Source organism: Falco punctatus, assembly GCF_963210335.1.
Source record: "Falco punctatus genome assembly, chromosome: 12".
NCBI lineage: Eukaryota > Metazoa > Chordata > Aves > Falconiformes > Falconidae > Falco > Falco punctatus.
This window is the reverse complement of record NC_137592.1, coordinates 34,342,187-34,368,220: the sequence shown is the minus strand read 5'-3', so window position 1 is coordinate 34,368,220 and position 26,034 is coordinate 34,342,187. Positions and strand designations below refer to the sequence as shown.

The 26,034-nt window shown below is 56.5% G+C and overlaps 3 protein-coding genes and 1 long non-coding RNA gene across 9 annotated transcripts; 2 read left to right on the top strand and 2 right to left on the bottom strand.

Moving 5' to 3' along the window:
• The first annotated feature begins 2,039 nt into the window (after nt 1–2,039).
• On the top strand, nt 2,040–8,551 carry LOC308072000 (transmembrane protein 121-like). Of its 3 annotated transcripts, XM_080408262.1 has the most exons (3): nt 2,040–2,145; nt 3,571–4,426; nt 7,025–8,551. In XM_080408262.1, the coding sequence occupies exons 2-3, from the start codon at nt 4,389–4,391 to the stop codon at nt 7,962–7,964; spliced, it is 978 nt and encodes a 325-aa protein (XP_080264388.1). In that variant the 5' UTR covers nt 2,040–2,145; nt 3,571–4,388; the 3' UTR covers nt 7,965–8,551. The 3 variants fall into 3 exon arrangements, with proteins under 3 accessions (XP_080264388.1, XP_080264389.1, XP_080264390.1); XM_080408263.1 differs by lacking the exon at nt 2,040–2,145 and having other exon boundaries at nt 2,841–4,426; XM_080408264.1 differs by lacking the exons at nt 2,040–2,145; nt 3,571–4,426 and adding an exon at nt 4,765–5,285.
• Nucleotides 8,552–10,240: 1,689 nt separating this feature from the next.
• On the bottom strand, nt 10,241–20,500 carry RRP36 (ribosomal RNA processing 36). The gene is made up of 7 exons (XM_080408267.1): nt 20,253–20,500; nt 14,638–14,776; nt 12,583–12,649; nt 12,083–12,187; nt 11,894–11,968; nt 11,665–11,782; nt 10,241–11,421 (listed from the first exon to the last, which is right to left on the bottom strand). Exons 1-7 carry the CDS (start codon nt 20,422–20,424, stop codon nt 11,282–11,284), a joined length of 816 nt encoding a protein of 271 aa, XP_080264393.1. The 5' UTR covers nt 20,425–20,500; the 3' UTR covers nt 10,241–11,281.
• On the top strand, nt 14,783–18,267 carry LOC308072010. The gene is made up of 2 exons (XR_013931459.1): nt 14,783–16,896; nt 17,702–18,267. It is a non-coding gene; the product is annotated as an uncharacterized lncRNA (long non-coding RNA).
• Nucleotides 20,501–20,541: 41 nt separating the features above from the next.
• On the bottom strand, nt 20,542–25,934 carry NPAS4 (neuronal PAS domain protein 4). 4 transcript variants are annotated; one of them, XM_080408247.1, is made up of 7 exons: nt 23,241–25,934; nt 22,357–22,669; nt 22,075–22,180; nt 21,702–21,948; nt 21,397–21,506; nt 20,860–20,989; nt 20,542–20,771 (listed from the first exon to the last, which is right to left on the bottom strand). In XM_080408247.1, exons 1-7 carry the CDS (start codon nt 23,339–23,341, stop codon nt 20,555–20,557), a joined length of 1,224 nt encoding a protein of 407 aa, XP_080264373.1. In that variant the 5' UTR covers nt 23,342–25,934; the 3' UTR covers nt 20,542–20,554. The 4 variants fall into 4 exon arrangements, with proteins under 4 accessions (XP_080264373.1, XP_080264371.1, XP_080264372.1 ...); XM_080408245.1 differs by having other exon boundaries at nt 21,702–22,180; XM_080408246.1 differs by having other exon boundaries at nt 21,702–22,180; nt 24,588–25,934.
• Nucleotides 25,935–26,034: the final 100 nt, after the last annotated feature.

The window sequence follows — 26,034 nt, the reverse complement described above, 5'->3', positions numbered from 1 at the left end:
CTGTAAAGGGCAGCTTGTGCCAGCAGAGTGGTTAGGATCTGAGAAGCAGGAGCAGCACAGATTTGCAAAGTAGTATAAACCACCCCTAGTTTCCACTGTGGCTCTCAAGCACAGCACTGGTGTTTTCAGAATGTTATCACTAAGCACTTCAGGGTCACTTTCCTGAATGTTGATGTCTAATTTATAGCCTGTCTCTTGGACCTCTCCTTTTTACTTGCATTTGCCAGTTCTAAGTTTCATCTGCTGTTGAGCTTCAGGTCTGTCAGCAACATGCAGCTGTGCACATCAGCTTTCAGTCTGGCTAGATGAAATAACCTGAACCATCATCAGACTTCCCCACCTTGCCCTCTAACCCCACCCTCTTCCCAGCCCATCTCTGCAACGGATGCACTGGGTGGTGTCAGCACAGACCTACTGGGCAGGTGTCTTGCTCCCAAACCAGCTTGTTTGCTGCTTTGATGTGTGTTTTCCCTCCATTAAGCAAGTCATTAATGCATGAGAGGACCTTTCCTTTCATCCTTGGCAGCCTTGGTTCTCTAAGAGCATTTGCCAAAGGATCTTAGTAAAGGCTTTTGTGGAAGTTCAGCTGGATTAAGGATGAGCTGCGTTTTCACAGCCTTCTGCAGGCGAGTGTGAAAACCTTGTTTTGCAGCAAGAGAGTCATGTGATGGTCATGCTGGCCTGGCCTTATCTTCATTTCCACCCACCCATCATGGTTTCATCTTGGCTGGGTATCATTATCGCCTTCCTCCAAAAGCAGCTCACTGCTCCGGAGGATCCTGCTAGATCCGGGGGCTTGATTTATCCCTAGAAGATCTGTTTGCAGTGCCTCCCCAGCAGTTTACTTTCATCCATTTGCCTTCCAGTCTTGGTCACATTCCCAACTGTTTGTGCGGTACTTTAGCAGTGCTGAGTGCTCCAAGCTCTCAGGGATGCCCTCTTGCTTCCCGGGGGCCAGGGCCACCGCTGTTCAGCCCGAGGCAGCCTGGTGACATGATAGCCCCCGTGCAGAGCCTCAGACAGCCCCTGAGGGCTGGCAATCCTGCAGCCTCCTGGGAGGGCTGCTGCTCCCCTGCCTTCCTGAGGGAAGCCCCAAACTTCCAGCCACTTCTAACTCCCTCCTGTGGCTGTGCCACATTCTGTGATTTGTGAGGCTTTTTTCCGAGCTGCTGAGGCTCTTGGCATGGTCCCCAGGTCATAAATGGCCTTTCTCCGTTGCAGCCACCACTTGCAGTTTTTTGCTGACAAGTTTCCTCCTTTTCCTACGTTTTTCCTGGAGGGATGTCCAATGTGACTGAGGTGGATTTCTCTGGCTCTCTCCCTGCAGCCTGTTCCCTTTGAATGCCTCTGTCCTGAGTGCAGCTTCTTTGTTTGTTTTGGCCTTCTGGCTCTTCTACAGATTAATTTATGCATTTGTTCTCAGGCTGCCTCAATGTGCCTCGTTTATTAGGCGGCTTGGCTACACGGCCTGCTCTTCATTTTGTTCCTACCTTCACATTATGTTGGCTTTGTGCCTACCTCATGAGCTACCCAGAACTGCACTTTGCCACACACAGTGGCTTTTCCCTGTCTTTGGGGGTGAATTTTTCCTGTGTTTTAAATTGTAAGTCCCAAAGCCTGGTTATCTTTCAGCTTAAACAGAATCTGGTAGAGTTGTCATCTATCCAGATGCCTCCCCACCTCCTCTTTTGCTGAGACCTTTCTGTGTGCCAGCCACCAGTTGGGATTTGCTTCATCGTGGATACAATCTTCAAGCACATCAGGGAAAGCACCCAAGGAACCCTTGCTCTTTAGCATCCAGGCAACCAGCTTAAATGTGCCTCCAGAAAATCCCTTTTTTTTCCCTAGGTGTCACTGCTATCCAAATGGACCCCCAGCGCTCCGACCTGTGCAGAGACCTTGTAGCAGCCAGCACCTTTGTCCCTGGCAGACAAGGCACCACAGTGTGCCCCCGTGTGTTGGTCAAGCCCATGCAGGGCACACGATCCCTTTGGGGCAGCACTTTGCCCAACCAGGTGGCTCCTGGAAGAGCCATGCATCACCTGAGTGCAGCCGGACGAGGCTGAGGCGCAGCAAGGCACAGCAGCTGCTCGAAAGCATCTCTTCCAGCACAGTCGTCCCTCTCCAGCGGCCCTGGCTTTAGCGGTGAGAGCACCTTTGGCGGTGCAAAGGCGTGTTTTCTCCCTTGTGCCCTGCAGCCCCCAGCAGCCCCAGCCTGGAGCAGTGGGAAAGGTGCGCTGGCCCCAGGTCCAGCACAGGGACATCTGGCTGTGCCCCCGGGCAATGCGGGGCAGAGGGAGCCCACGCCGTGGTGCTGGGGAGCCCTGGCTATGGCTGGAGGGTATGTGGGGGGTGTTCGGGGGGGTACTCTGGCCCTCGGGCCTGGGTGGGTCGGGCAGCTACTGCCGGTCACCCCCTTCCCACCCTCAGCGACAAGAAGCCGGGGTGGCTTTGTCCTGAGCAGGCTGCGTAGGTCTGCACTGCCCCCCAGTGGCTGTGATACGAACAGCAGCTCCGCGAGCTGTCCCCGCACCCCGGCCCCGGGGACAGCGCCACACGGCCGGTGCCTGGGCTGCTGGCCCCTGGCCGCCACCCGGGGACCCGACCTCCCGAGGGGCTGGCGTGGCTCCCTGCCCTGAAGCACTGCCAGGCTTTCTGTGCTCCAGACTCAACGCCACAAGCCTCAATTTTTTTCAAAGGTTTGAGCCCAGGCCTCGGGGAGGGCAGGCGTTGCTGCCGCTGCCACTGCCCTGCCTCGGGGGACGGCCAGGTGGCCCAGCGCGGGCAGCTCTGCGCCAGCTGTCCCTCATCACGCTCCTTTCCATGATGGTCCTTTTACTCCTTCCCCGAGCTGCTGCCAGCAGAAGTAGCAGCACCTGCTCTCTGTTTCGTCAGGTACATGACCCTGCACGTGGCTTGCTTTGAAATTAAAGGTTTTCAATAGACGCCATCTTCTCAGAGGCCCAGACTGCACCCCAAAGGCCATTGTCACCACTGCTTCGCTCCATTTCCTCTGTTCTGTATTTCAACAAATGGCTGCCTGGATTGACTCTGTTCCTTTCTTTTCCTACTTGGCAGACCCAATTTCTTCCTGCTCCACCCTGATGTCACCCTCCAGCACCTTGCTCACGTTGGGCCTTGTTGTCATGCTAAAGTACCCTTCGGCGCCCTGTGGTTCTTCACTCATGTGCTGGTCTCCATTTGTTTTTTTTAAATTGCCTTCCTGAAGGATGTGCACCAGGTCCAGCCACCTCCCGCTTGCTTTGCGGCCAGGCTTTGGGCGCTGTGAGGCTGTCGGAGCCATTGAAGCTCTCAGCATGGGCTGCAGGCTGCTGCCAGCCTCTCCCCATCGCAGCCACTGCTTGCCATCCCTTGCTGGCAAACTTCCCCTGCTTCCTACAGGTCCCTTTCGAGGATGTTCAGCACGACTGATGGATTTCTCTGGCTCTGTCCCAACAGCCTTTTGGTGCGTTGTGGTCACTGCCCTAGAAGGACTCTTCAGTGGTAATAATGGGGTGCAGGTGTCCTTGGCAGCAAAGGGGCTAAGCTGAAGATGTTTCTTTCTCCCAGGTCTGCAGCCAGCAAGCAGCCAGGGAGCAGCCATCTGCCTGGGAACCCTGGTGTACCCCTCTTCGGTGTCCTCCCATTTTTCCTCTGATCACAGCTGCATCCACATGCAAACTCCGGTGCCCTATTTCCAGCATTGTATTTTAGAGAAGCACATTAAGTATCTTCTGTTGCTTTGGTCGCTTATTTTTATGTGCCTCATTAAAGCAGCTCTTTACTGCTTCCCACTCAACTGTTGTCGCCTCCTGTCCCAGCCTCTAGGGGTTTTATGATTCCGGCACAGGGATGAATCATCTCGGCTTTAGCCCCACTGCCTGGTAGCTGCCTCCAGCACCTCTCTCCTACCTCCGTCACGTGGGTGCCTCTACGGTCACACCCCCGGGTGCCTCCACGGACAGGGACCCCTCCCTCCTCCATACAGCCTGTACGAGACTGCCCTGACACTGAGTGACAGCTGGCACTTCTCTGTCCAGCAGGAAAGATCCAGTGTTTGCTTCTGTGCCAGCTTTGCCTCTCATGCCTCATGGCACCCGAGTTGCAAGGTCTCCTTTCCTTTTAGAGGCAGGTTGCTTTTGGCTGCTTTGTTCCCCCACTCTCAGTCCTCCTGGAGGCTGCTGTTTTCTCCTGTGCTAGGAGAACGATCCCACAGCCAAACTCTTTACCTTGTTGCATCCCTCTAACCCAGAGCTCTGCATCCTTCACAAGGGTCCTCCCCCTGCCCGCCTAAACCAGCCCACGCTTGCTGCAGAACACCTGAGCGTGGACACCTAGATGCTGGTTCAGCATCTCCACATGCTGCGGGCACTACAGAGGGGATTCACATGCTCTTGCTGCCACCCAAGGTGTCCCAGGGCATCAGGTACAATGGGAGACTTGTACAATGGGAGAGTCGCCCTGCCAGCAGCTGGAGGTTGATGTGGGCTGCATTCCTGGCACTCAGCCACTGGCACTTGTCTGTCAGTGGGGGTCTACACCTGCTTTTGCTCTTAGCCCACCTCCAGAGATCCGAGTGCCTCCCCATCTTCCCAAAGACGTATATTTACAATGGCCTCTTCAAAGCAGAGTGGAAATGTACTGGAAAACCTTCCCTGTGTAGCTAAGACCTAAATCAGTTGGGAACAAGCCCAGCGCTATAGGCAGCTGCTGGCAGGGTGGCAGTAAGTCCCCTACTGTACTGGCATGGCAGGGGCCTCCCCTGCCGCTCCCCCAGTGAGGAAGGGTCTTGGTCCCTCCAGGTGGGCGGCCAGCGGGACGGACCCTTGCCAGCCCAGGCTTCCCCGGTTCTCCTAGGACTTCCCGCGGGCTGCGGCAGGGACCACCCACGGCCCGTGCGGGGGCCGGGGGGCCGCGGCAGGAGGAGCCCGCGGGGCAGGTCGGGTGGGGTGCGGGGCGGTGCAGGATGTGGCCCCAGGGCGGCCGCTGGTAGGGGCAGGAGGATGCTCGGGCGGGGGCCCGAGGGGCGGCGGCCGCGGAGCTGCCGGCGGGGCGGCGGCCGGCTGGGACCGGGGCAGGCGGGGGCGGCGGGCGGTGCCGGGCGCTCCGGTTAGGCGGGGGCCGCCGCAGTCCCCGCCCGCCGCCCGCCGGGAGGGGCCGAGCGCTACCGCCGCAGAGCCGCCGCCGGGGCGAGCCGGGCGATGCCGCGCCGGGCCCGGGGCCGCCGCCGGGGCCCCCCCGCCGCCGCCGCCCCCCAGCCCCGGCGCCCCGGGGAGCCACCCGAGGTAAGCGCGGCCCGGGCGAGGGGCGGTGGGCTGTGCCGGGCCGGCGGCGCGGGTCGGGCCGTGCCCCCCCCCGGCCCCCTCCCGCTGCCCCGGGCAGAGCCGGCGCGGCTGCGGGGCCTCGGCGGGCCGGGGGTGTCCCTGTGCCCAGGCACCCCGAGGGGCGGGTGGGGGTCTGGCCTGCGGGTGTGCGTGGGGACCCCCAGGCCCTGCTCCTCAGGTGGGGCAACCAGCTGAGTGAGGGCCTGGGCTGTCTCCAGCTTCTCCAAAGGCTTTCCGAGGCAGTGGGGCAAAAGGCGAGGGAGACCCCAGCAGTGTAGCACACTCCAGATGTGCCATGTCCACCAGTGCCACCAGCGCCCCTGTGCCTGCCAGCCTCTACTCGCTGCCCCTTAGAGGCACCTGTGCCCAGCGCTGCCTCTCTCAGCTTGCCGGGATGCTTCTGGGCCTGGGGGTGCATGGCTGCACAGGACCCCTGCACCCTCGGCTGAGAAGCAGGAGTGCAGGTGGCTTGTGCCCAGGGCCCTGTGCCGGCAGTGCCCGCAGCAGGAGCGTAGCTGTGCAGCGGTGACTATTAGCGGCCTGGCCTCCATCCTGCTCCCCAGCACTTGCCCCGTGGTCCAGTGCCACCTGCATGCTGCCTGCCAGGCGAGCGGGACACTGTCCCAAGGCCCCTGTGAGGCCCAGGGGTGGCTGAGCGGGCTCTGTGCATGCAGCCATCGTGCAGCGCCGTGCCGCGCAGTCAGCAGGCCAGCTTCATCCTCCATTTCAGTCGGGGGGCTGGCTCCCCTCCAGAGCAGCTGCCAAGCCCTGCCCGGTGAGGCCCCGGCTCCATCCTTCCTCCATCTCTGGCAGCCGCAGCTGTGCTTGGCCAGGGGAGGGGGAGCAGGGAGCGTGATGGTCCCAGTGCTGTCCAAGGCAGGCAGGGTGCTTTTGGGGACTGTGCTTTGCTCTGCCCCAGCCCGGGAAGGCTGAGCGTCCAACTGAAATTGAGGGCCTGTTGCAGAGCTTGTTGTGCCCTGGAGCTGTGGGCTGGTGCTGCTTTGCCTCGCTTTGCTTTCAGTTTATCGTGCTGGGGCATGGTGGGCACAGGCAAATGGCTGTAAGCAGAGTGCTCAGGGAGCGTGAGGCTCGAGGAAACTGGAGGTGTTGGACCGATTTCTTCCCTCCTACCCCACAGGACAGCCAGGCTAAAAATAATCCTTTGCCTCATGCTGTGCATGAAAATAAAGGAGACTGAGAAGGGAGAGTCATGCATCATAGCAGCTAAGGACCTGCTGGGGTTAAAAGCATAGATATGGTCTTGTGTGCTGCAGCTGGGGCGGGGGGAGTATAACCTGTGCCACCGGCTAGGAAATCCCATGGAAAATAAGGCATGTGCCCTTCAGAGCGTCAGAGACTAACCGGCGTGGTGATCTACCAGAAGAGGCAGTAGCATCCCAGTGCCGGAGGGCTGGCTGCCTGCCTCACCATACGTCCCCAGTTGCAGCCTAGGGGCTGGGTTTGAGCCAACCAGTGCCTCCAGGATGGCCTGGTCAGGGGTCTCTGGAGGGAGCACTTCGGCCAGGAGTCTGCAGGTTTGGAACAAACCAGGCACGTAGGGTGGGAGAGGAGTCTGTGAACCCCACACTTTCAGCCATCCACAGTTGTTGGGGAGAGGGGGGGGGGGCAGAAAGGAGCCCAAGGGTCGGGATGGGGAATTCCAGCAACTCCCTGACAGCCCTGCCTGTTCCTCCGTGCAGGATGGTTCCCCCACCACCTGTCAGCAAGCCTCACGTGTGCCTCTTCACTGTGCTCATCATGACCAGCCTTGTCCTCATGGATGCCTACCTGGTGGAGCAGAGCCAGGGCTCCAGGAAGCTGGGCATCTGTGTCATGGTGGCAGTGGGTGACGTGTGCTTCCTGCTGGTGCTCCGCTATGTGGCTATCTGGGTCGGGGCGGAGGTAAAGACAGCTAAGCGGGGCTATGCCATGATCCTCTGGTTCCTGTATGTCTTCGTTCTGGAGATCAAAGTCTACTTTGTGTACCAGAACTATAAAGCTGACCGGAAAAGCCTGGATCTCATAGCTCGCAAAGCGCTGACCTTGCTGCTCTCCATCTGCATCCCAGCCCTCTACGTGTTGTTGGTGGCCACAGAGCACATGGAGTACGTCAGGACATTCAAGAAGAAAGAAGATCTCCGCAACCGTCTCTTCTGGGTCATTGTGGACATGCTGGATGTGCTGGACATCCAGGCCAACCTATGGGAGCCCCAGAAGAAGGGGCTGCCGCTCTGGGCTGAGGGCATCATGTTCTTCTACTGCTACATCTTGCTCCTGGTCCTCCCTTGTGTGTCCCTCTGCGAGATCAGCATGCAAGGGATCGGCATCATGCCGCACAGGATGATGCTGTACCCCATGCTGAGCATGCTCACTGTCAACATCACCACCATCTTCATACGAGGCAGCAACATGGTCTTCTTCAGGGATGCCCGGGTCTCCAGCATCTTCATGGGCAAGAACATGCTGGCCATCGGGCTGAAGGTCTGTACATTTGTGCAGTACCAGCGGCACCGGCACCACACGCCCCCAGGGCCAGACCTGGCCTTGCCGCATGGCACCCAGGCCCAGCCCTCACCAGGGGTGCACAAGTCCCAGGACCAGCCTGCCTGCCCTGAGGAGCTGGCCCAGGACAACAGGTGACAAGCCAGCAAGAGCCACAGCCCGGGCACTGCCCCGCCTGGCTGGCTGTACCCGCAGACGCGAGGCAGGCTGCTGAGCTCCCTGCCTGGACAGAGGGCGATGACCCTGCCCCCTCCTCCCTGGGCGATGCTGCCCCGGCCCCCGAGGGTCGCATGGGAGGGCCCCTGCAGCAGCCCCTGCAGGGCTGCTCGGGCCCTCAGCACCCCACCAAGCAGGACAGGCGGTGGAGCGGAGGTGGTGGCTGGGTTTGCCCGCTGTGCCGGGCTGCAGCCAGGCAGCCCTGCCCATGCCAGGCTCCCCCCTCGGCAGTGCTGCCTGCTGGGACTGCCCGCTGGCCAGCCAGGCCTTGGGCCGGGGCGCTGCACAGGGACACCGTGGGTCACCTGCGCTGCTGTCGTGGTCACTCCGGCTCGGGGCTCGACAGCTCCCTGCCGCCTGAGCCAGGGTCCTTGCGCTTGGGGAGCGAGGCCTCCATTCCCCTGCCTACCACCCCCCTCAGCCAGCTGCAGGCCCGGGGGGGGGGCACCCGAGGGGTGACTGTCCTTTTTCGTATCTCCCTCTTTGCAATAAAAGACCTGAGCCCTGCAGCTTCCTCATGTCTGTGTTCCTGCTGGCAGGCAGGTCCCCTGGCTCCTGTGGGTGCCTGTTCCTCGTGTGCCTGGCTGTCCAGCTGCAGAGCACATCTTGGGGGGGCTCACTCAGTGGCCACCCAGGCCTGGGGAGAACATCCCAGGCACCCGGCTCTGATGCTGTTCCTCCTGGCCAGCAGTCTGGGAGGAGGCAGGTCCTTACAAGAGCCTGGTGGGCTCTGAGGGTGTCAGACAGGGGGGTATGCGTGAAACCTTTGTCAGTCACCACTGCATGTGCAGCCCGCTGCGGTTACATCAACTAGTGCTGGCCGTGCCTGGTGGCTTATCCCCCAGGGACACCCATAGCAAGTCCTCACACTGCACCTGGAAGGCCACCAGGGCAGGTCTGGCAGAGACACACTGCCGGAACAGCACTAGGAAGAGAAGGAAAATAACCCAACCGACCCCTTGAGACTGGGAGGCTGAACGGGAAGAGCAGCTCCCCAGCAGAAGGAAGCTCACTGAGATGTTGGAAGCATCCCCTCCTGTTGGAGCCAGTGCTGCCACGCTGCAGCCTGCCCTGTAACCCAGTGCCACCACAGCACCGGCTAAGCTGGGCAGTGCCCCAGGGCTTCCCCTGCCACGGGGTTACTGGGCCCGGGAGCAGGCAGGCAGGCAGGCTTGCTCCGCGCTGCCGATAGGCAGCAGGTGACATCCTAGCAAGGACACCCTCCGTGCAGCCTGGCACACAGGCCTCTGCGGGAAGGAGCCACCGGGCTCCAGCAGGGCAGGAGGGAAAAGCAGGACCGCCCTGCGGGTACGGTGGGCTTGCTCCCTGCTGGGCAGGACCCAGAAGCAGCTGGGGAGGGGGACATGGCTCAGGAGTGCTGCTCCCACATGGCCCCTCAGGAAGGTCCTGGCAGCGGTGACACAGGGGTGAGCTACCCCCAGCCTGCCCAGGCCCCAGCCTTCTTCCCTTGTGTTAAAGTACAGGTGGAGGTTTGTTCAGCTTTGAATTAAAAACAGAGTACAAAGCAACAAGACAATGGGACAGAGAAGCGAGGACAGCCTTGGGCTTCTCTGCTGCCACACCGCTCCCACAGCAGCTCTCCTCTGAAGGCACAAGGATGCAGCAGGCTCTGCATCACAAGGCAAGAGGAGGAAGCGGCAGCACCAGCAGCCAGGCACAGTGCAAAGCAGTAAGATGCAGGCGCGTTAAAGGCAGCTGAGGATCTTCCATGTGGTCACCAGCCAAGCTGGCACATCCCATTTCTAATGCCTTCCCCCAGTTACACTAAAACCTGTCACCAGAGCAGAACTCACGTCACTCACAGGAACTGCAGGGGAGGCAGGTTCTTCAGCAACACCCCCAGCCAGGTGTGATGGAGTTGCTCATCATTCCATTTCTGTCTCATTGCACAGCCTTTCCCCAGGCCTCACACACCAGCTGCCCACCCGCACACAGCCCGGCTGTGCCCAGGGAGCACTCTGCCCTGCAGAGCTGAGCACCCCCCAGCACATGCTCTGACCCATCAGGGACTATCTGGGTCACATCCGCATCACCTTGTTAGCACAGCCACAGGAGACAGGGGCAATCAGCAGTGAGGGCATACAAGAGCTGGTGGCCAAACGTAACACCAGAGAGACGCTGGCATTAACTCCTGTAAGTTCAAACACTTCTGACTTTAACAGCACCGATGCTGGGAATAAAGGAAAGCTGAGGTATTTTATTTCATATAGAATCAGTTTCCTAGAAGCACTAATGCCCTGCAGAGACCATCTTGAGAAGCCGAGAGAGGCAGCCCTGCTGGAGACCCCAGGCAGCAGCACCTGAGCACTGTCAGCAGCGGTCAGCAGCATGCCCTGGCCGCAAGGAAGGCCAGCCACACCGGGGGACCCCACCCGGCAGAGCGGTGGGACCCTCTCTCCTCTACCCGGCATCTGTGAGACTACAGCCAGGTACTGCCCCCAGAAGGCAGATGTTGGTCCTCTGGGCTGACTCCAGCCGAGGAGGTGAAAGCTGTCAGAGGCTGGAGCACTGCAAGGAAAGGCTGAGGGAACTGACCATGTTTGTTCACTCAGGAAGAGAAGGCTTTGGGGAGACCTAATAGCACCCCTTTGCCACCCACCCCAGAGATCTATGAGAAGGCTACTGAGGAGATGGAGCCAGGCACTTCACCGAGAACAGGACAATGACTACAGACTAAAACCAGGCAGCTTTCCTGGAGGAGGCAAGGGGGGAAAAAGTTTCACCTTAAGAACTTGAAGCAGTGGAGCAGAGGCCAAGAGAGGTGATGACATCTGTCCTTGGACATTCCCACACTGAACTGAAGAGACCCTGGGCAACCTAGTCTGAAGTCAGTGCTAGCCCTGCTCTGAGCAGGCACTGTGGGTCCTTTCCCACCTCAGCTGGTGTCTGGTAAGACCTGGAGTAGAGCCAGCAATGCAGGGTAGGGCTTGTGCTCTCCTAGCTAGAGGAAGAGCAGGTGCAAGGACAGAGACAGCTGTCAACACCATGTACATCTGCATGGTAAGACTTGTCACTGCCCAGGCAAAGTGTAAACCACATGTGAAGAGGACATTTCAGCTACAGAAAGCGCCATTTCCCTCAGTTCAGGCTCCACTCCGCTGCCTTACAGCACCAGTGTACAGTGAACGGCAGATATTGGGAAGAGGGGTGGCCGTCTGCCAGGCCTGGCCAGGGCAGAGTGAGTCCCAGTACCAGACAACAGCATGTCTGTCCTGCAGTCACAGGTTCTTCTGCAAGGGCAGACGGTGCTTGTCTTTGATGGCATTCCTCTTCCTCTTCTTGTTCAGGAAGCTCTCCAGCTTCCCACTCCTCTTCAGCTCTGCATACTTCTCTGCTAGCTCCATTTTCCGCTTCTCAGCTGCAGAGGACGGGGAGCAAGGATTTTAAACTGAAGCCCAAATAATTTCTACAGATCAGCCCCTCCCTCAGCTCTCCCCTCCCTCCCTGGCTCCAGGCCTGCCTTGTCTCTTGAGTACCGGCACTAGAACAACCCCTCTACAGCTCCATGGAATATTACAGACAAGTCAATTCCAGTGCTGGGAGCCCTGTCAGCAGTACTCCCTCTAGGTCTTCATGCTGCATGGCCACACTGAGTACTTACATTTCTTTAGGAAGAAGGGTTTCTTTCCCTGCTTGGCCAATTCCCTCTGTTGTCTCTTCAAAGACAGCTCCCTCTCCCTCAATTTCTGCTGTTTTTTCTGTGCCTGTTCTTGTTGTGTCTGTACAGAAAGGATGGCCTCTGTCAGCAAGTGTCTAGGCAGACGTCAGGTCACATATCCTCTCTTCTAGTGCATTGCCTCACAGGAAAGGAGATGCTGCATTGAACTCACCATGCGGTTCAGGAGCTGCTGGAGTTTCTCCTTCTGCTCCATGTCCCGGCATTTTTTCAGCTCCTTCTGAACCATCTGAAGAAGAGAGCAGAAAGCTGCATGACTGCCACCTCCACTGTGAAAGGCCTTTGCAGAAGCTGCCCCTGCCAAGCCAGGTTCTTCTGGCCAAGGACAGGCACACAGCATCACCTCCTTCTCCTGCTTCTTGATGCTGTCCAGGAAGCTATAAGTCTTCATAAATATCTCAGGCTTATACTCTCCAGACAGGTCATCAAATCGAGGGTCTCTGTGGACCTGAAAACAGGGAAGGCAAAGTAAGGGCTGTGGCCAGGACTACTCTGTTAAAAACCTGATTATCTTCCTTCCATGGATCAGACCTTGCTTTTTTTTTTTTTTTTTTTCCCCCCCCCAGTATTATGTACCCACCACTGAAAACATCTGCAGCTGGCAAAGTGAGTCCAATAATCAAGATGGCAGCCCCTCACAAAGTCATCATGCCTGCATGCAGTCCACCAAGCCACAGGCATTTCCATATGCAAGCCCACCACCCAGGACCAGCCAGTTCCAAGAACAGCAGCATGAGTGCTGCCTCCAAACACCTGCAACTCCCAGGCCCTATTACCATGTCTGTGCCCTATTAGCATTGCTAAGGGTAGTCAGCTCCTGAACTGGGGAGGGGGAGCACCCACCTTCTTCGTAACAGAGATGACTTGTCGCAGAAAAGGTACAGGCTTCTTGGCAGACATCTCCACTGGCCTGAAAAAGAGCAAAATGTACTGAAGAGGAGCAAAGGACAGAAAGAGTCCCAGACTAACATGTCAGGAGGTTAGCTAGACCCTCAGAAGAACATTACTGCATAGTGCCAAAACAGCAGACTCTCCCACTCAGTCCTCACCACGTTACCTACATAGAGCAAAGAGGTGACTTGGTCAGGAGCCAGACGAGGCTGCTACAACCAAATGATCTATAAATGTGTGGTTAAAACAATCCTACACTTGATACAGCCACTCTGTATCAAGCGAAAACCCACCACCTGCATCAGTAAATGCTCCATACTCAGTTACGGTCCCTCTCCATTTCATTCATCACGCAACAACCCTCTTCTATTCCTGGCCCATCGATTCATCCACTCTTGCCTAATACTTACACTGAAAGGTGAGACCTAAGTTGGCATTTCTGCACTGACCTGGTAGTTACAGAGACAGGCCAATTCTACTGTAGCCAGGCTCAGTGAGAAAGCACACCGTGACACACGTACGGAAAAGGTCAGCCCAGGAATAAGGGCCATACAGCTTATGGTACCTATTCCAAAAGAGACTTCACAGTGGATCAGGACCACAGTGACAACCAATTAAGCAAACAAGTTCTCCTTCCAACACAGGTCTTTAGGGCTTGATGCCTCAGGTGCACAATGGGGACAGCAGGAGGTGGGAGAACGGGGCGTTACTTGTATGCTGTGACCTGCGATTTGTCAGTACATTGACTGAGTTATTAGAAACATGAAAAGACCTGTGAACTACCCGCTGTGAGGACCCACGCTGTGGGCATTATACCCATGTTCAGCAACATGGTAACAGCCACCCAGGAACATTAACAACCCCACAGGCATAAATGAGTTTTCCAAGTCCCACTTCAGGCAGTGTTCAGTGTATTCTCACGTCTGCTGATACAGCTACACTACGATGTTCTCAAGTCAGCTTTATACAGCGTCGCTGAAGCCAGCTCAGTTCCATGGGATTTCCCTGAAGTCTTTTTTAAATTTATTTTTTTTAAGCAGCTCACTTCCATAACAAAACTATAAGAGAAACAGCATGTGGGATTTATAGTGATGCATCGCTTAAAGAATTAAGGGAATTAAATAAAAACAGAATTATGCAAACTGTGTGGCAGAAATAGAGACGCTGTGTGAAGATGTTGTGCTTCACAAAATGCCCCAGACCCTTGGGTAGAAGGTAAAGCAGAAACATTATTCTAATCAGCCACTTACAGCAGAAGCAGCACGTATTCAGCAGAGATTCAGAAATAGGTTAAGGAACACCAGTGTAACAAAGGAACCTGTAAATCACTTAAATATGGCTCTGAGGACTGAAAACCAGCTAACTACTGCAAATAAAGGGCAATGGCATAATAGTTGTTACCAGGGGAGCCTGTGGAGGACTGTAAAAAGATCTGATAGTATTTTGTTGTGTTGAATACAGGAAAAAGCTTGCGACAATAAGTAATGTAGAGGGGGAATAAAGGAAGATCACCACAGACAAGCCACAGATGAGACAAGAGCAGAAGGATGAATGAAATTCCAGAACAATTGCATCACTGCTACTCCAGCCAGTGGGAGCCAGGGAGAAGATGCTGATAAGCTGGAAGGGGTTTAGAAAACCCCAGCGTAACTATTTCAGGGCCCAGGGGTCACAAGAAAAGCACTATCATACAGCTTAAAAGTATACCACGCTGTTGGTTTCAAAGTGCTTTAAAACAGAGGGTGTAAAGGAATTGAGTGCCGATTTAACTGCTGAGTAACAGGTGGTGCTGGGGATTTGAAGAGGATAGGACATTAAGAGTTCTGAAACAGCAACAGATCATTCCCAAATGAAACGCCACAGTGAAAGGCGTTATTGTGTGGCACATTAAAGGAGATCTACACCAGCTCCAAGGCAATGGCAACACTGTAAGGAGCCCACAGCATAGCTTCTGGAGTGCAGAGAGCACACATGCACATTTTTCTGATCGCAAAAGAACTTCTTTACCCCTTTTTGCCTTGTTTCTGTTTCACCATAGCTTTGGTAGCTTTTGCAGTTTTCTTCTCACTGGTCGCCTGCTTGCACACTCTTGTTCTCTTGTCACTCTGCATCTGCAGTAGTTCCTCAAAAGACATGTGACATTGATCTGGAAGAGAGTGCAAGACACTTCTGAACCAAACAGCTTCTCCAGGCACTTCCCACCCCCACATTCCACCAAGAGGGATGCCTCAGAGAGCGACACAAGCACAGTGGTGCCATCCCTACACAACTGCATGGCAGAGAGAAGCTGCTGCATCTCCCAGCCTCTGATTTCTCTCTCATTAATCACTGCAACCTTGAGCACTAGAACACTCTCCCTCTCTCCCCAGCGCTTCTTGCTTCTCCCTCCACTCAGCAGCACACACAAGACCAGTTTAAAGTTTTCACCTGGTACAAAGGGTACCAGTTACCAGCACATGAGCTCTGCACTGGGTCATATTTTGGCCACATTGCAAATTCTGAGGGGTGTCCTCTCAGTCCCGACTCTTTAACAGACATCTCCTGTCCCATCGCCTTTAAATGGGCATCATCACATCTCCCACACCACAAGACTGGCCAGGAAAAACACATGGCCCGTGTGGCCTGTTCAGTCAGTCTGTCAAGACTCAGAGACAGTCTCTCTGCACTGCACATCCACCATAGCTCGGCTGAGCCTGCAGTGAAGCCATTCCCACAGCAGGGTCTCCTCAGCAGCCCAGGGACCTGTAACTACTGAAATCCAGACATTCAACCTTCCCCACCTCATTGCCAATAGGAATAGCTAACTGCCTGATTCACTGGGAGAAGAACAAAACCCCACAACACCAAAAAGCAGTTTCATATTCTAGCCCTACCATGAGCTCCCCAGAGTGTTATTTACACCTTGTGTTTGATAAAATATTCCCTCTCTCCTCTGACTGCTGACCAACCAACACAAGAAACAGCAAAATCAATTCTACCCAAAGTGCTGATGAATACACAAGGTATTCTGGAATTTTCTGTTGCTATGTTTCTTCACTATCACTCAGTGACAGTAATCTTTAACGCTTCTTATAACCACAATGTAAAAATATTATCAGCAATTCTTTCTAGCAGCAATTTACACCTCTGGGTGTTGAGGACTAGCAACCAGAAACCATTCTTAGGGCAGCACTTGGATACGCTCATTCTGTTCTCAGGATGAGGATAGGGCAAGAAGGAACAGGAAGGTTTGCATGTTCCCTTCCGAAAGGGAACACCTGCTCAACACCTCTGAGCAATGACAGGCACACAGTCTTTCTACGCAGAACACCCAAACTGTGGCCTAGCAAAAGCGATTGCATCCTGCCTGTGGTGGGTTGGCCTCAGCTGGATGCCAGGTGCCCACCAAGCTGCCCTGTCACTCCCCTCCTCAGCCAGACAGGGGAGACAAAGTATTAACAAATAAATGAAAAAAGAATTAAAGGCTCACAGGCTGAGATACAGACAGGTAGAGATCACTCACTAATTACCAGCACAGGCTAAACACACTCGACTGGAGCAAAATTAATTTTATTACTGAACAAATCAGAGTAGGGTAATGAGAAAACCCCAAAATCTTAAAACACTTTCTCCCCACCTCTCCCTTCTTCCCAGGCTCAACTTCACTCCAGACTTCTCTACTTCCTCCCCCCTCCCAAGTGGTGCAGGGGGACAGGGAACTGGGGTTGCAGTCAGTTCATCACACACTGACTCTGCCGCTCGCTCTCTTCCTCTGCTCCAGCACAAGGTCCCACTCACAGGAGACAGTTCTCCACAAGCTTCTCCAGCATGAGTCCTTCCCACGGGCTGCAGGCCTTCGTGAACGGCTCCAGCGTGGGTCCCCCCCACGGGGTGCAGCAGGCTGTGCCTGCTCCAGCCCGGGTCCCCACAGGGTCACAAGCCCTGCCAGCAACCCTGCCCCAGCCTGGGCTCCTCTCCCCACGGGTCCTGCCGGGAGCTGCTCCAGCACAGGCTCTCCATAGGGGCACATCCACCTGCTCCAGTGTGGGGCCCTCCATGGGCTGCGCGCACAGCCTCTCTCACCATGCTCTTCAAGCACGGGCTGCCAGGGAATCTCTGCTCCGGCACCTGGCGCACCTCCCCCCCTCCTCTAGTGACCTGGGTGTCTGCAGGGCTGTTTCTCTTACGTATTCTCACTCCTCTCTTCCAGCTGCTGTTCTGCAGCAGTTTTTTTCCTCCCTTCTTAAATACGTTATCACAGAGGTGCTAACACCATGGCTGACAGTGGTCCCTGGCCAAGGCTGAGCTAATGGGACATGGGGGCAGCTTCCGGCACCTTCTCACAGAAGCCACACCTGTAGCCCCTTGACTACCAAAACCTTGCCATGCAAACCCAATACACTGCCCCATGACACAAGGTTTCTTCATGCCCTGCCCAAATCTGCTGCCAAATTCAGGAAGCAACATGATGTCAGTCACATTGGCTCAGAACACGGATTCATCACCCCTCATCCTGGCAATAACCAAGACTTTCTGCTTCAGAATCTACTCACATCATCCAGAAAAAGTAACGAGCATATCCAAGCGCTCCCTCAAGAAACATTTTCTTTTTGCTTGTCCTGAACACCCAGGAACTTTGGTCTGTCAACACTTGTTAGTCCTCTGAGGAGGGTTAAAGGAACACTGTATATCCAGCTTGCTGCACAAGGGACAAAGGAAATGCAAATACAGCACTATTTCATTACACTGCTTCCCTGAAACACCCTTTCCCTTATCTTGCTGCAGTTTGATATCTTCTCTTGCTTGGGCTCCCACAAACACCCTCGCCCCTGCCTTCTTAGGGAGAGAGGACAGCACTGTCACACTTTCTGATCTCCATCTTTCCCTACCTCACTCTTGTACAATCACTCATTGCCTGCCTGCCTAGGATGTAAAATCGCCTTCAGACCAAAGAACTGTGCCCACATTCAGGTAAAAGCTGGGTGCCAAGTAATCATGAGGTTCACAGGGACTTAAGAAAGCCAATAAATTCTAGGACTTAGACAAAAGCATCTGCCACCATGCTGTTCAAATCCAGCACAGATAGTTTTAGACTGCTGCACTATAGGAAAAATCTGTACTAATTATACAAGTCACTAGGGTACAGAGCAATTAATCACTATATAGGGCAATATCCGAGTATCACTGTATACTCAAAGTGCCACAAGATAGACAGACTAAAGAGTATGAACAAGGAAAGTCAGAAAGGCAAAGGAAGCATGAAAGGAAAGGAAGAATGACGTGGAAGCTACTCTAACATTTCATGCAAACAGACAAGACTCTATCACTTGCATATGATACTCCATTTGGCCACAATTCTAAAACAATACTGTTAAAATAGCAAAGGCTTACAAGATGTGAATGAAAATGAGATAAAGACACCACATAAAAAGATGCAACATTTAGAAAAGGATTAGAAGAGATGTGGTATAAATTAGACAAAGCGAAGGCATGCAGAGCTTCCACTGATAGAATATTTCAATACTTGTACAGGAGACCAGACCAGACTCGACTACCCAAAACGTAATGTGGAAAGTGCTTTCCACACAGTAATACCAGTCCATGAAATACATCCTACTATTTGTAGGAGACTGAATTAGCCACTCACATTGAGAAAAACATCATTTGACATCGTAATAATAAAAATTTTGAAGCAGCAGCCTGTTTTGGAGCAGAAGTGAATAGTTCCAGCAGGCGTGCGCTGCTGGGCAGATCTGGGAATTGTGTGCGTGAAAAGGTTGCTGGCTTCCTGCTCCAAAGCGGCTGGACCTGTCCACAGCCCCTGCGCAAAGAGAGTTTGTGATCCTTCAAATCTGTGCTGATGGTTCCCCCATTTTACAAAAAAGTAAAAGACAGGAATAGCTTACTTTCCTTGTTTCTTGTATTCTGTCTTGATACCACTTTCCCAGGGCTTTTTTAATTCTTTTTCACCTCTAAAATACAATTTACCTTTTCTGTGCTGTCTCTATAGACCATTTCATCTTCCCTCCTGCCTCTTTATCCCTTCCTCCATTATTTTGTGGATTGTTTCCTCTTCTTTCCACCTTTACTAAGCTACTGTTACCTGTTGATAACTGGCATTCCCTGCTCAGCAGCACAGCCTCCCCATGTTTCCCCTCCTCCCACAGACCCATGTGACACAGATACCTTATGCCTTTCTCAGCTGAACCTGTTGAGAACTATACAACCTGCTGAGCACATCGAAGTGTGTCCGGGATGCAAAAACAGATGGCTGAAGAAATGGCTTTTATCTACCCAGTCAACCCCCACTGAGACAAACTTAGTGCTGGACTCTTAATGTAGTATTTGTTCCAGAAATGAGATTACAGAGGGCCCAGACAGAAGGTAAAAGCAAAATCGCTGCTCCCCTTCACATCCCGCTGTGGGAAGGAAAAGGTAACTGTCAGCAGCCTTCCCTCAGCGCCTTGCTGAAGCTCACCATTAAGAGAGGAAAATAAAATGCCTGCAGATGGGAGGGCACTCCACTCACCGCTGGAATCCCCCTCCTGAAAGCCCACCTCTAGATGAGATGGGACCCCCCCACCCCCAAAGCCCCATGCAGACACAGCACAGAGACTCCTCTCACCATCAGTCAGTAACTTTCCACATCTGTGACGCACCGTGCTATGCCACGTGTTTTTAACAATCATGTCTGTTTCCTCACAATTCTCTTCAAGGACCTTTGACATATCTCTCATAAGGTTTTAATTATCAACTTAATAATTTTAAGGCAAAGAAACCACATCGCATATACTGCTGCAGACGAGAACAACTGCCTCAAGGCACCAGCCCTAAGCCCACCGCCGTGTGCTGCCCTGCACCAGTCGCCCGGCCTGCCCAGGGCCTTCCAGGTTAGTGCGCGACTCAACCAGCGCCATGTAATAAGTAACTAAGGGTAATTTGCTGATCAAAGGGGTTTTTAGCAAAAGGAATGACCTTGCTGCAACAGATTTGAGAATGGTTTGCCTGGTGACAAAAAAGTTAACTGTTAACCATGAGGTTGGAGATGTACTTTCTCAAGGCAAATGTTAAACCATAATCTCATGTTACTATGACAACCTTTGTCTTCATCTAAGCTTTAGTGTAAAAATAGGTTAGTTTTGTAATATACAGCTTCTTGCTACGGGACCGAGTGCGTAACTGTTTGCTTAAACCGGCCTTGAAGTTGAGAATAAAAGGGCTGTGTTACTTAGAATTTGCGAGCCTGGATGGAGCTGCGACTCCCTGGCCGCCCAGCGCTGGTTTTGCTTTCCTGCCTTAACAAATACTTAGCGAATTTATTTCGGACTCCAGTTATTTCAAATTCAACTACAACAGCCAGACAACGGGCCTTGAGAGGCCGGTCGGGACCCTCCAGGCGCAGGGGGGTGGAGGCCCCTGTCCGCGTCGGCTCCCGAGGCCTGTCCCGCAGCCCACACAGCGCCTGCTGCTGAGCCTGTAGGCGGAACGAGCGGGGGAACAAAGGAGCTGGGACGCGGAAAGGGACCGGGGCGGTCGCCGACGCCCTCCCCCCCGGGCGGCCGGCCACGCCAGGGGATACGCCGCGCTCTGGGTGACGCCGGGAACCGAAGGCGGGCAGCCCGGCCCCAGGGGGCGACCCTTACCTCCCCTGCCAGCCCCCGCGGCCTCCTCCGCACCCTCGGCCCCCGCGGGGCTCCCGCTGTCGTCGCCATCACTGCCGTCACTGGAGCTCTCCCCCGCCGCCTCCTCCTCCGCGACGGCTCTTCTCCCCAGCAACCGGGGCCGCTTGCCCGCGCCCTCCTCACGGGGCCGCATGGCCCCCGCTCCCGGCCCCCCGCCCCGCCACAGCTCTGCTCCGGCCCAGCCGCGGCCCCACCACCGGACACGGAAGCAGCACGCGGAACCGGAAGTGACGCGCAGACAGGGGCGAGGGCGGAAGTAGTGTTTATTGGGGCGGCCCGGCGGGGAGCGGCGCCGGCGGAAAGGCCGCGGTTTCGGGCCAGGCACAGGCCTGGGCCGTCGCGGCGGAGGGCGGCGAGAGGCTGTCGGCCAGGGCGCGGAGCTGCGCAGCCAGCAGGCTCAGCTCCCGTCCCGGCGGGGCGGTGGGCGCCGCGGGGCGGCGGGCCGGGTGTCGGGCGCGCAGATAGGCCGCCTCCTCCCTCCTGCAGCGGACGTGGCGGTGAGAGGGGGCCCGGGCCGCGGCGCCGCCCGCCCTCCCCCGAGCCCTCCCCCCATCCCCCGAGCCCTCACCTGAGGCAGCGGCTGGTGCAGGTGATGAAGCGGCCGCCGCCGTCCCGCCGGGCCGCCACCCGCAGCCAGGCCCAGGTGCGGTCTGCGCGCAGCACACGGAGCACCGCGGGCCCCGGCTCGGCCCCCAGCGCTGCGGGCAAGGGGCTGCGTTAGGCTACGGCACGGCACGGCAGCCCCGGGGCAGAGCAGCCTGCTGCCCGCAGAGCCTGCAGCCTGCCTCGGGCAGCTGCAGCTCAGGCCCCAGCCAGACATAAACCACAGGTAGCGCAGTCAGGTCTGTGACAGCCCTGCCCTTTCAAAAAGCTGTGGCTCGGGTGGGCTCGTGCCTCTGCACTGTGGCACACATCCCCAGGCTTGGAAGCTCCCCATGACCTTACAGACAGTATATGGGGTGCACACCCAATGCTCTGCTTGGCCCTTGTCGGAGTGGGGAGCCACAGCGGGCAGTACTACATTCACTCTGTTTCTGCTGTCCTGGACAGCCAGGTTTCAGGCATAGCCAGACCATGTAAGGGTGTCCCCAGGCCTGACACTCACCCACAGCCCTGTGCTGGACAGCTGCGAGGTCAGCATCCTCAGGGTGCAGGAGGCTGTACCACGACTGGCCAATCAGTTCCTCCCTGTGGTAGCCAAGGTGGTAGGTGACACTGAGGGAGACAAAGGGAGTGGGGGACTGAATGCTCTGCAGGGTCTGCACCTTGGCAGCAAGGAACAGCTGTTGCATAATGGAGGAGAGAGCCAAACAGCAGGGATATTGCGAATGAGGGAGGGAAAAGGCTTGGGAAGTGTCTTGAAGAGTCTCGCTGCTCTTGTCCAGCCTGCGTCCCACAGGCACTCCTCACCTCTCTGTGACATTGGTAAATGTCATGTCTAGGATGTGCGTGCTCTGGAATAGGTCATCCGGGGAACTGGTATTGCCGTCTGCAGGCAACCGTGCGACTGGCGTGCAGAGGGCCAGGAAGGCTGTGCTGGAGGGGGAGGCTGGCCAGCGCAGGGCCATGAAGCGCCCACACACTGCTACAGCCCGATTTCCCCCATGCTGTAGCCGGAAGGCCTTGGATGTGCGCATCTCGCTGACAAATGTGACTTCTGCAGGGAAACAAACCAGCTGGAGCAGGTTGGGGCTCCCTCGTTCCCCTGGCTTTCCAACTGCAGCCACGAAGGGCCAGAGCAGGGTGGCAGCATTGGTGAGATGCCAGCCAAGGCTCCACTTACCCCTGCCAGGCTCCTCCTGGGCAAGGAGGAGCTTCTTGTGCACCTCCTCGTGCACTCGCCCATCCAGGATGTCAAAGACCATGTCCCCCTGGGCAAGCAGCTCCACCTGATAAAGAGGGGGCTACTGTTGTGGGCCCGGGGGATTTGTGTGCTGGCACCGCGAGCACACAGCCTGCTGGAGCTGCAGGCCAGGTCTGCCAAGGCAGCACCTCGTGCACACAGGGAAGGCACTGGGACAGGTACAGAGACAGCGACTGCAGATGCCCAGTGGGCAGCCCTTACCACAGAGAGGCCCAGGACCTGATCCACATTCTCTGAGATGTAAGCCAGCTTGCCATTGGCCAAAAGCACAAGCAGAAACCCTGGCAGCAGTGAGAGCAGCTCCGCACCGAGGGCTGGTCCCACAGGGAGAGCAGTGCCATGGGTACCTGGAGGGAACAGCTGAGCCCCCCGCAGCCAGAGGCACACAAGGGCCATGGTGTGGAGGTAGGAGAGTCGTTCCTTCTCCTGTGCTGAGATGGGCAGCAGGGAGCGCAGCGCCTGCACCTCCGCATTGATCTGGTCTCGGCGAGCCTTGGAGGCACTCTTGGTTGACCTGCAAAGCCAGGTGGCTGGGGAGACATGTCCAGGGAGGGAGAGGGATGGTATTCCCCACCCACCACTATGGGGAGAATTCCAAGCTTGGTGACATGGAGCACAGATGCTCCCCTAAGGAGGCTTGGCGCCCATGCCAGCTGCCTCTAGGACGGCAAACCTTTGGAGGCTGTTTCGGTGCAGCAGGGGTGGGCAGAGGTGCTCACAGCTGCCCAGGGGGACACGCTGCTGGTGTGGCTGGTGCCCCTCTCGCTGGGGGCCAGGCTGGATGATGACCTGTCCTTTGGGGGAAACCGAAGGGCCACAACCTCCCCACCAAACCCCGTAAGAATGGAAGCTGCATCCAGCGCCAGAACGTGAGCCCCAGCCCATCGCATCTGCCTTTGCTCTTCAACCACCCAAAACTCCCCTGCCCCTCCAAGCTCCCACACCTGCCCACGCCCCGGCTGGCAGCCCTGCTGTCCCAGGCTGGTGCCAGCACGTTGCAAGGGTTGGCAGGCACTAGGCAAGCTGGCCTGGGGCTCCCCCCAGCTAGGGGGGCATCACAGCCCTGAGGGCGGGAGGCAGCTCACCTGAAAGGCTTCGAGGGACGGGGCCCCTGCTTGCCCCTCCTGGGCAGGCAGCTCATCTCTGCCTGCAGCGGCCTGTGGCAGCGGGTGCAGAAGATGGTCATGCTGCCAGCACTGGGATGCCTGAAGCTGGCAGTGCACCGCTTCGTTCTTCGCCTCTGGCTGCGTCTGAACCTGCTGACCCTGCTGCTCCAGGCCTCCTTTTGTACCCTCCTGGGGTGCAGGGGCCAAGCCGCTGATGGAGAGAGCTACCTCTGGTGACGCAACTCCAAACAGCTTATGGCTATTTTTAGAAGGCAAGCTGCTAAAAATAGCCCTTGCAGCCGGCTGCAATCCGAGAGGGGAAGCAATAAAAGGAAGCCAGGGTCTTTAAAGCAAACCTGGCTGCTCAGGAGGGGGTGATGGTTAAGGTAGCAGGGATCCCCCTGTGGGGCACACATCCGCCCAGCTCCTGTCCCACAGTCGTTGCCAGCCCAGCAGAAGGCCCACGATGGGCTGAAAGCCTGTGGCTAGTCCATCCCCCCAGCAGCTGCTTGCTAGCATCACTGATGACCAAGCTGGGTGCTGGGGAAGGGAGCTGATGTGCCAAGAAAATGCACTGGAGACACCTGGACCAAGATGGTGAGCAGTGTCCTATCCCCAGCTCTGTGGCAGGGTCCTGGCAGAGAGGTCAGGGCCACAGAGCCCCTGACCCTGAGGGAACCCTCGAAGGAGAGGAGGGTGCCTGTGACCCTCTCATTGGTGAGCCCCTTTTCTTCCTAGAGAAGCTGGCTCCCCACCAAAGGTTTGCTTTCCTAGGGGCAGCTGGCATGGAGCACTGAGCCTTTCTTGGGCCTGTCATCTCCACTCAACATTCCAGAGACTGTGATTCTCCCCAGAGAAGCCCCAGTGCTGGCCATGTCTGGGCAGAGCCTGGAGCACCTTGGGGAGCCTCTGCACTCAGTGCCATGCTGCCCAGCGCAGTGAGCCTGGGTGCTCAGCGGGTGTTCCCTTGTACCTGGCACCCTACAAGGAGCATGAGCTTGGTGCTTCAGTGCTGGGGAAGGAGATGCTGCGGTAAAAAAACACCACCACTTGATGGCATGACTTGACAGAGAGCCTGTGGCCAAGGCAGCTGGTTGAGCCAGGGCGCTGGAGCTGCTGGACAAGGCATGGGAGATGCCCACCCAGCCCTCACAGGTAAAAGGGGAGCCCAAGGGTGCTCTCCCTGAGCCAAAGCATTGTCAGTGCACCCTGGCTCCCGTCAGGCCCCAGCCCTGCCATTGATGCTCATCACCCACTACAGCAACGTGCTGCCAGTACATGAAGAACAAGCTCTTGTCACAGTTGTGGTGCCTTCCGCTGTCTTACCTTGGGTTTTCACTGCTCTGTTGCACCCACATTGAGCACCTCCCACAGGCTGAGGAGCCCAGGCACCTCTGCAACCTTGTATTACTTGATAAGCAGCAGCACTTGACCCTGGCTACACAGAATCATTTAGGTTGAAGACTACCTTTAACATCATCAAGTCCAACCATTAACCCAGCACTGCCGAGCCCACCACTGAACCATGTCCCCAAGCACCACATCTACACATTTTTTGAACACCTCCAGGGATGGTGACTTCACCACCTCCCTGGGCACCTTATTCCAGTGCTTGGCCATCCTTTCTGTGGAGAATTTTTTCCTAATGCCCAATCTAAACCTCCCCTGGCACAAGTTGAGGCCATTTCCTCTTGTCTTGTTGCTTGTTACTTGGGAAAAAGAGACCAACCCCCACCTTGCTACAACCTTGTCCCTCAAGTCTCTTCCAGGCTGAACCTGCCCCCCCCCCCCCCCCAGCTCCCCATCAGACTTGTGCTCCAGCCCCTTCCCCAGCCCCGCTGCCTGTCTCTGGACACGCTCCAGCCCCTCCACGTCCCTCTTGCAGTGAGGGGCCCAAAGCTGAATCCAGGATCAGTGCCCAGCACAGGGGAACAGTCACTGCCCCAGTCCTGCTGTGACACAAGCCAGGATGCTGTTGGCCTTCTTGGCCACCTGGGCACACGGGGCTCGTGCTCAGCTGGCCCAGCCAGCCCCCCCCAGGCCCTTTCCATGGTGGGGCAGCTTCCCAGCTGCTCTTCCCCCAGCCCATCGTGTCGTGTGGGGCTGGTGTGCCCCACGGGCAGGACCCGGCACTGAGCTGGGCTGAACCTCATACAGTGGCCTCAGCCCAGCCTGGCCAGACCCCTCTGCAGAGCAGATCAACGCTCCTGCATAACATGCCAGCAGACACGGCCTGGGCCCTCTGCTACCTGTTCCCAGCAGGCAGCCACCACTACCTCTTGGCTGCCGTGATTTACATCCCAGGGAACAACCCGAGTGCTTCCCTGGCTTCACCCGTGTTTGCTCCACTACAGTTGTCACCAAAGCTCCTCTTCACATCATACTCCTCACCTCCATAGGAAGGGGCTTGGGCACAGCCCTCTGTGCTGCCTGGGAAGGCTGCCCCAGACATCCCCTCTGCCTCCCTCCCTGGGGCCCGGAGCTGTGGGGCACTCACCTTCTCAAGGCAGCATAGCCCCGGACACATGCACCACCTTCCCCCCAGCCTCTCGCAGGGCAGCACAGCCCTGGGCAGGAGGCAGGCACAGCAAGGCACAGAGGGGCCCAGCTCCCCTTCTCCCACCCCAGTCAGGGCTGTGGCTCACACCAGCCACAGCCCACAGCTGCCACAAGCCACTGGTGGCCTGCTGCTGTGGGGGAAGAGCACTGTGGTTCAGTCTCTCCCCTCCCACCTTTCTCTCCTCCAAGTTCACCTGCTAGGACACACAGAGCA

What these genes read in the sequence shown, in the direction of transcription:
- LOC308072000 (XM_080408262.1), top strand. Translation starts at nt 4,389, where the DNA reads ATGCTCTTGCTGCCACCCAAGGTGTCCCAGGGCATCAG. An exon ending in AAGGTGTCCCAGGGCATCAG is followed by an intron (nt 4,427 to 7,024) that starts GTACAATGGGAG and finishes TCCTCCGTGCAG; the next exon opens with GATGGTTCCCCCACCACCTG.
- RRP36 (XM_080408267.1), bottom strand. Translation starts at nt 20,424, where the DNA reads ATGCGGCCCCGTGAGGAGGGCGCGGGCAAGCGGCCCCGGTTGCTGGGG. An exon ending in TCAAGAAGCAGGAGAAGGAG is followed by an intron (nt 11,969 to 12,082) that starts GTGATGCTGTGT and finishes TCTCTTCTTCAG; the next exon opens with ATGGTTCAGAAGGAGCTGAA. An exon ending in ACCCTTCTTCCTAAAGAAAT is followed by an intron (nt 11,422 to 11,664) that starts GTAAGTACTCAG and finishes CGTCCTCTGCAG; the next exon opens with CTGAGAAGCGGAAAATGGAG.
- NPAS4 (XM_080408245.1), bottom strand. Translation starts at nt 23,341, where the DNA reads ATGACCATCTTCTGCACCCGCTGCCACAGGCCGCTGCAGGCAGAGATG. An exon ending in AGGTCCTGGGCCTCTCTGTG is followed by an intron (nt 22,181 to 22,356) that starts GTAAGGGCTGCC and finishes CCTCTTTATCAG; the next exon opens with GTGGAGCTGCTTGCCCAGGG. An exon ending in TGTCCAGCACAGGGCTGTGG is followed by an intron (nt 20,990 to 21,396) that starts GTGAGTGTCAGG and finishes CCTTGCCCGCAG; the next exon opens with CGCTGGGGGCCGAGCCGGGG.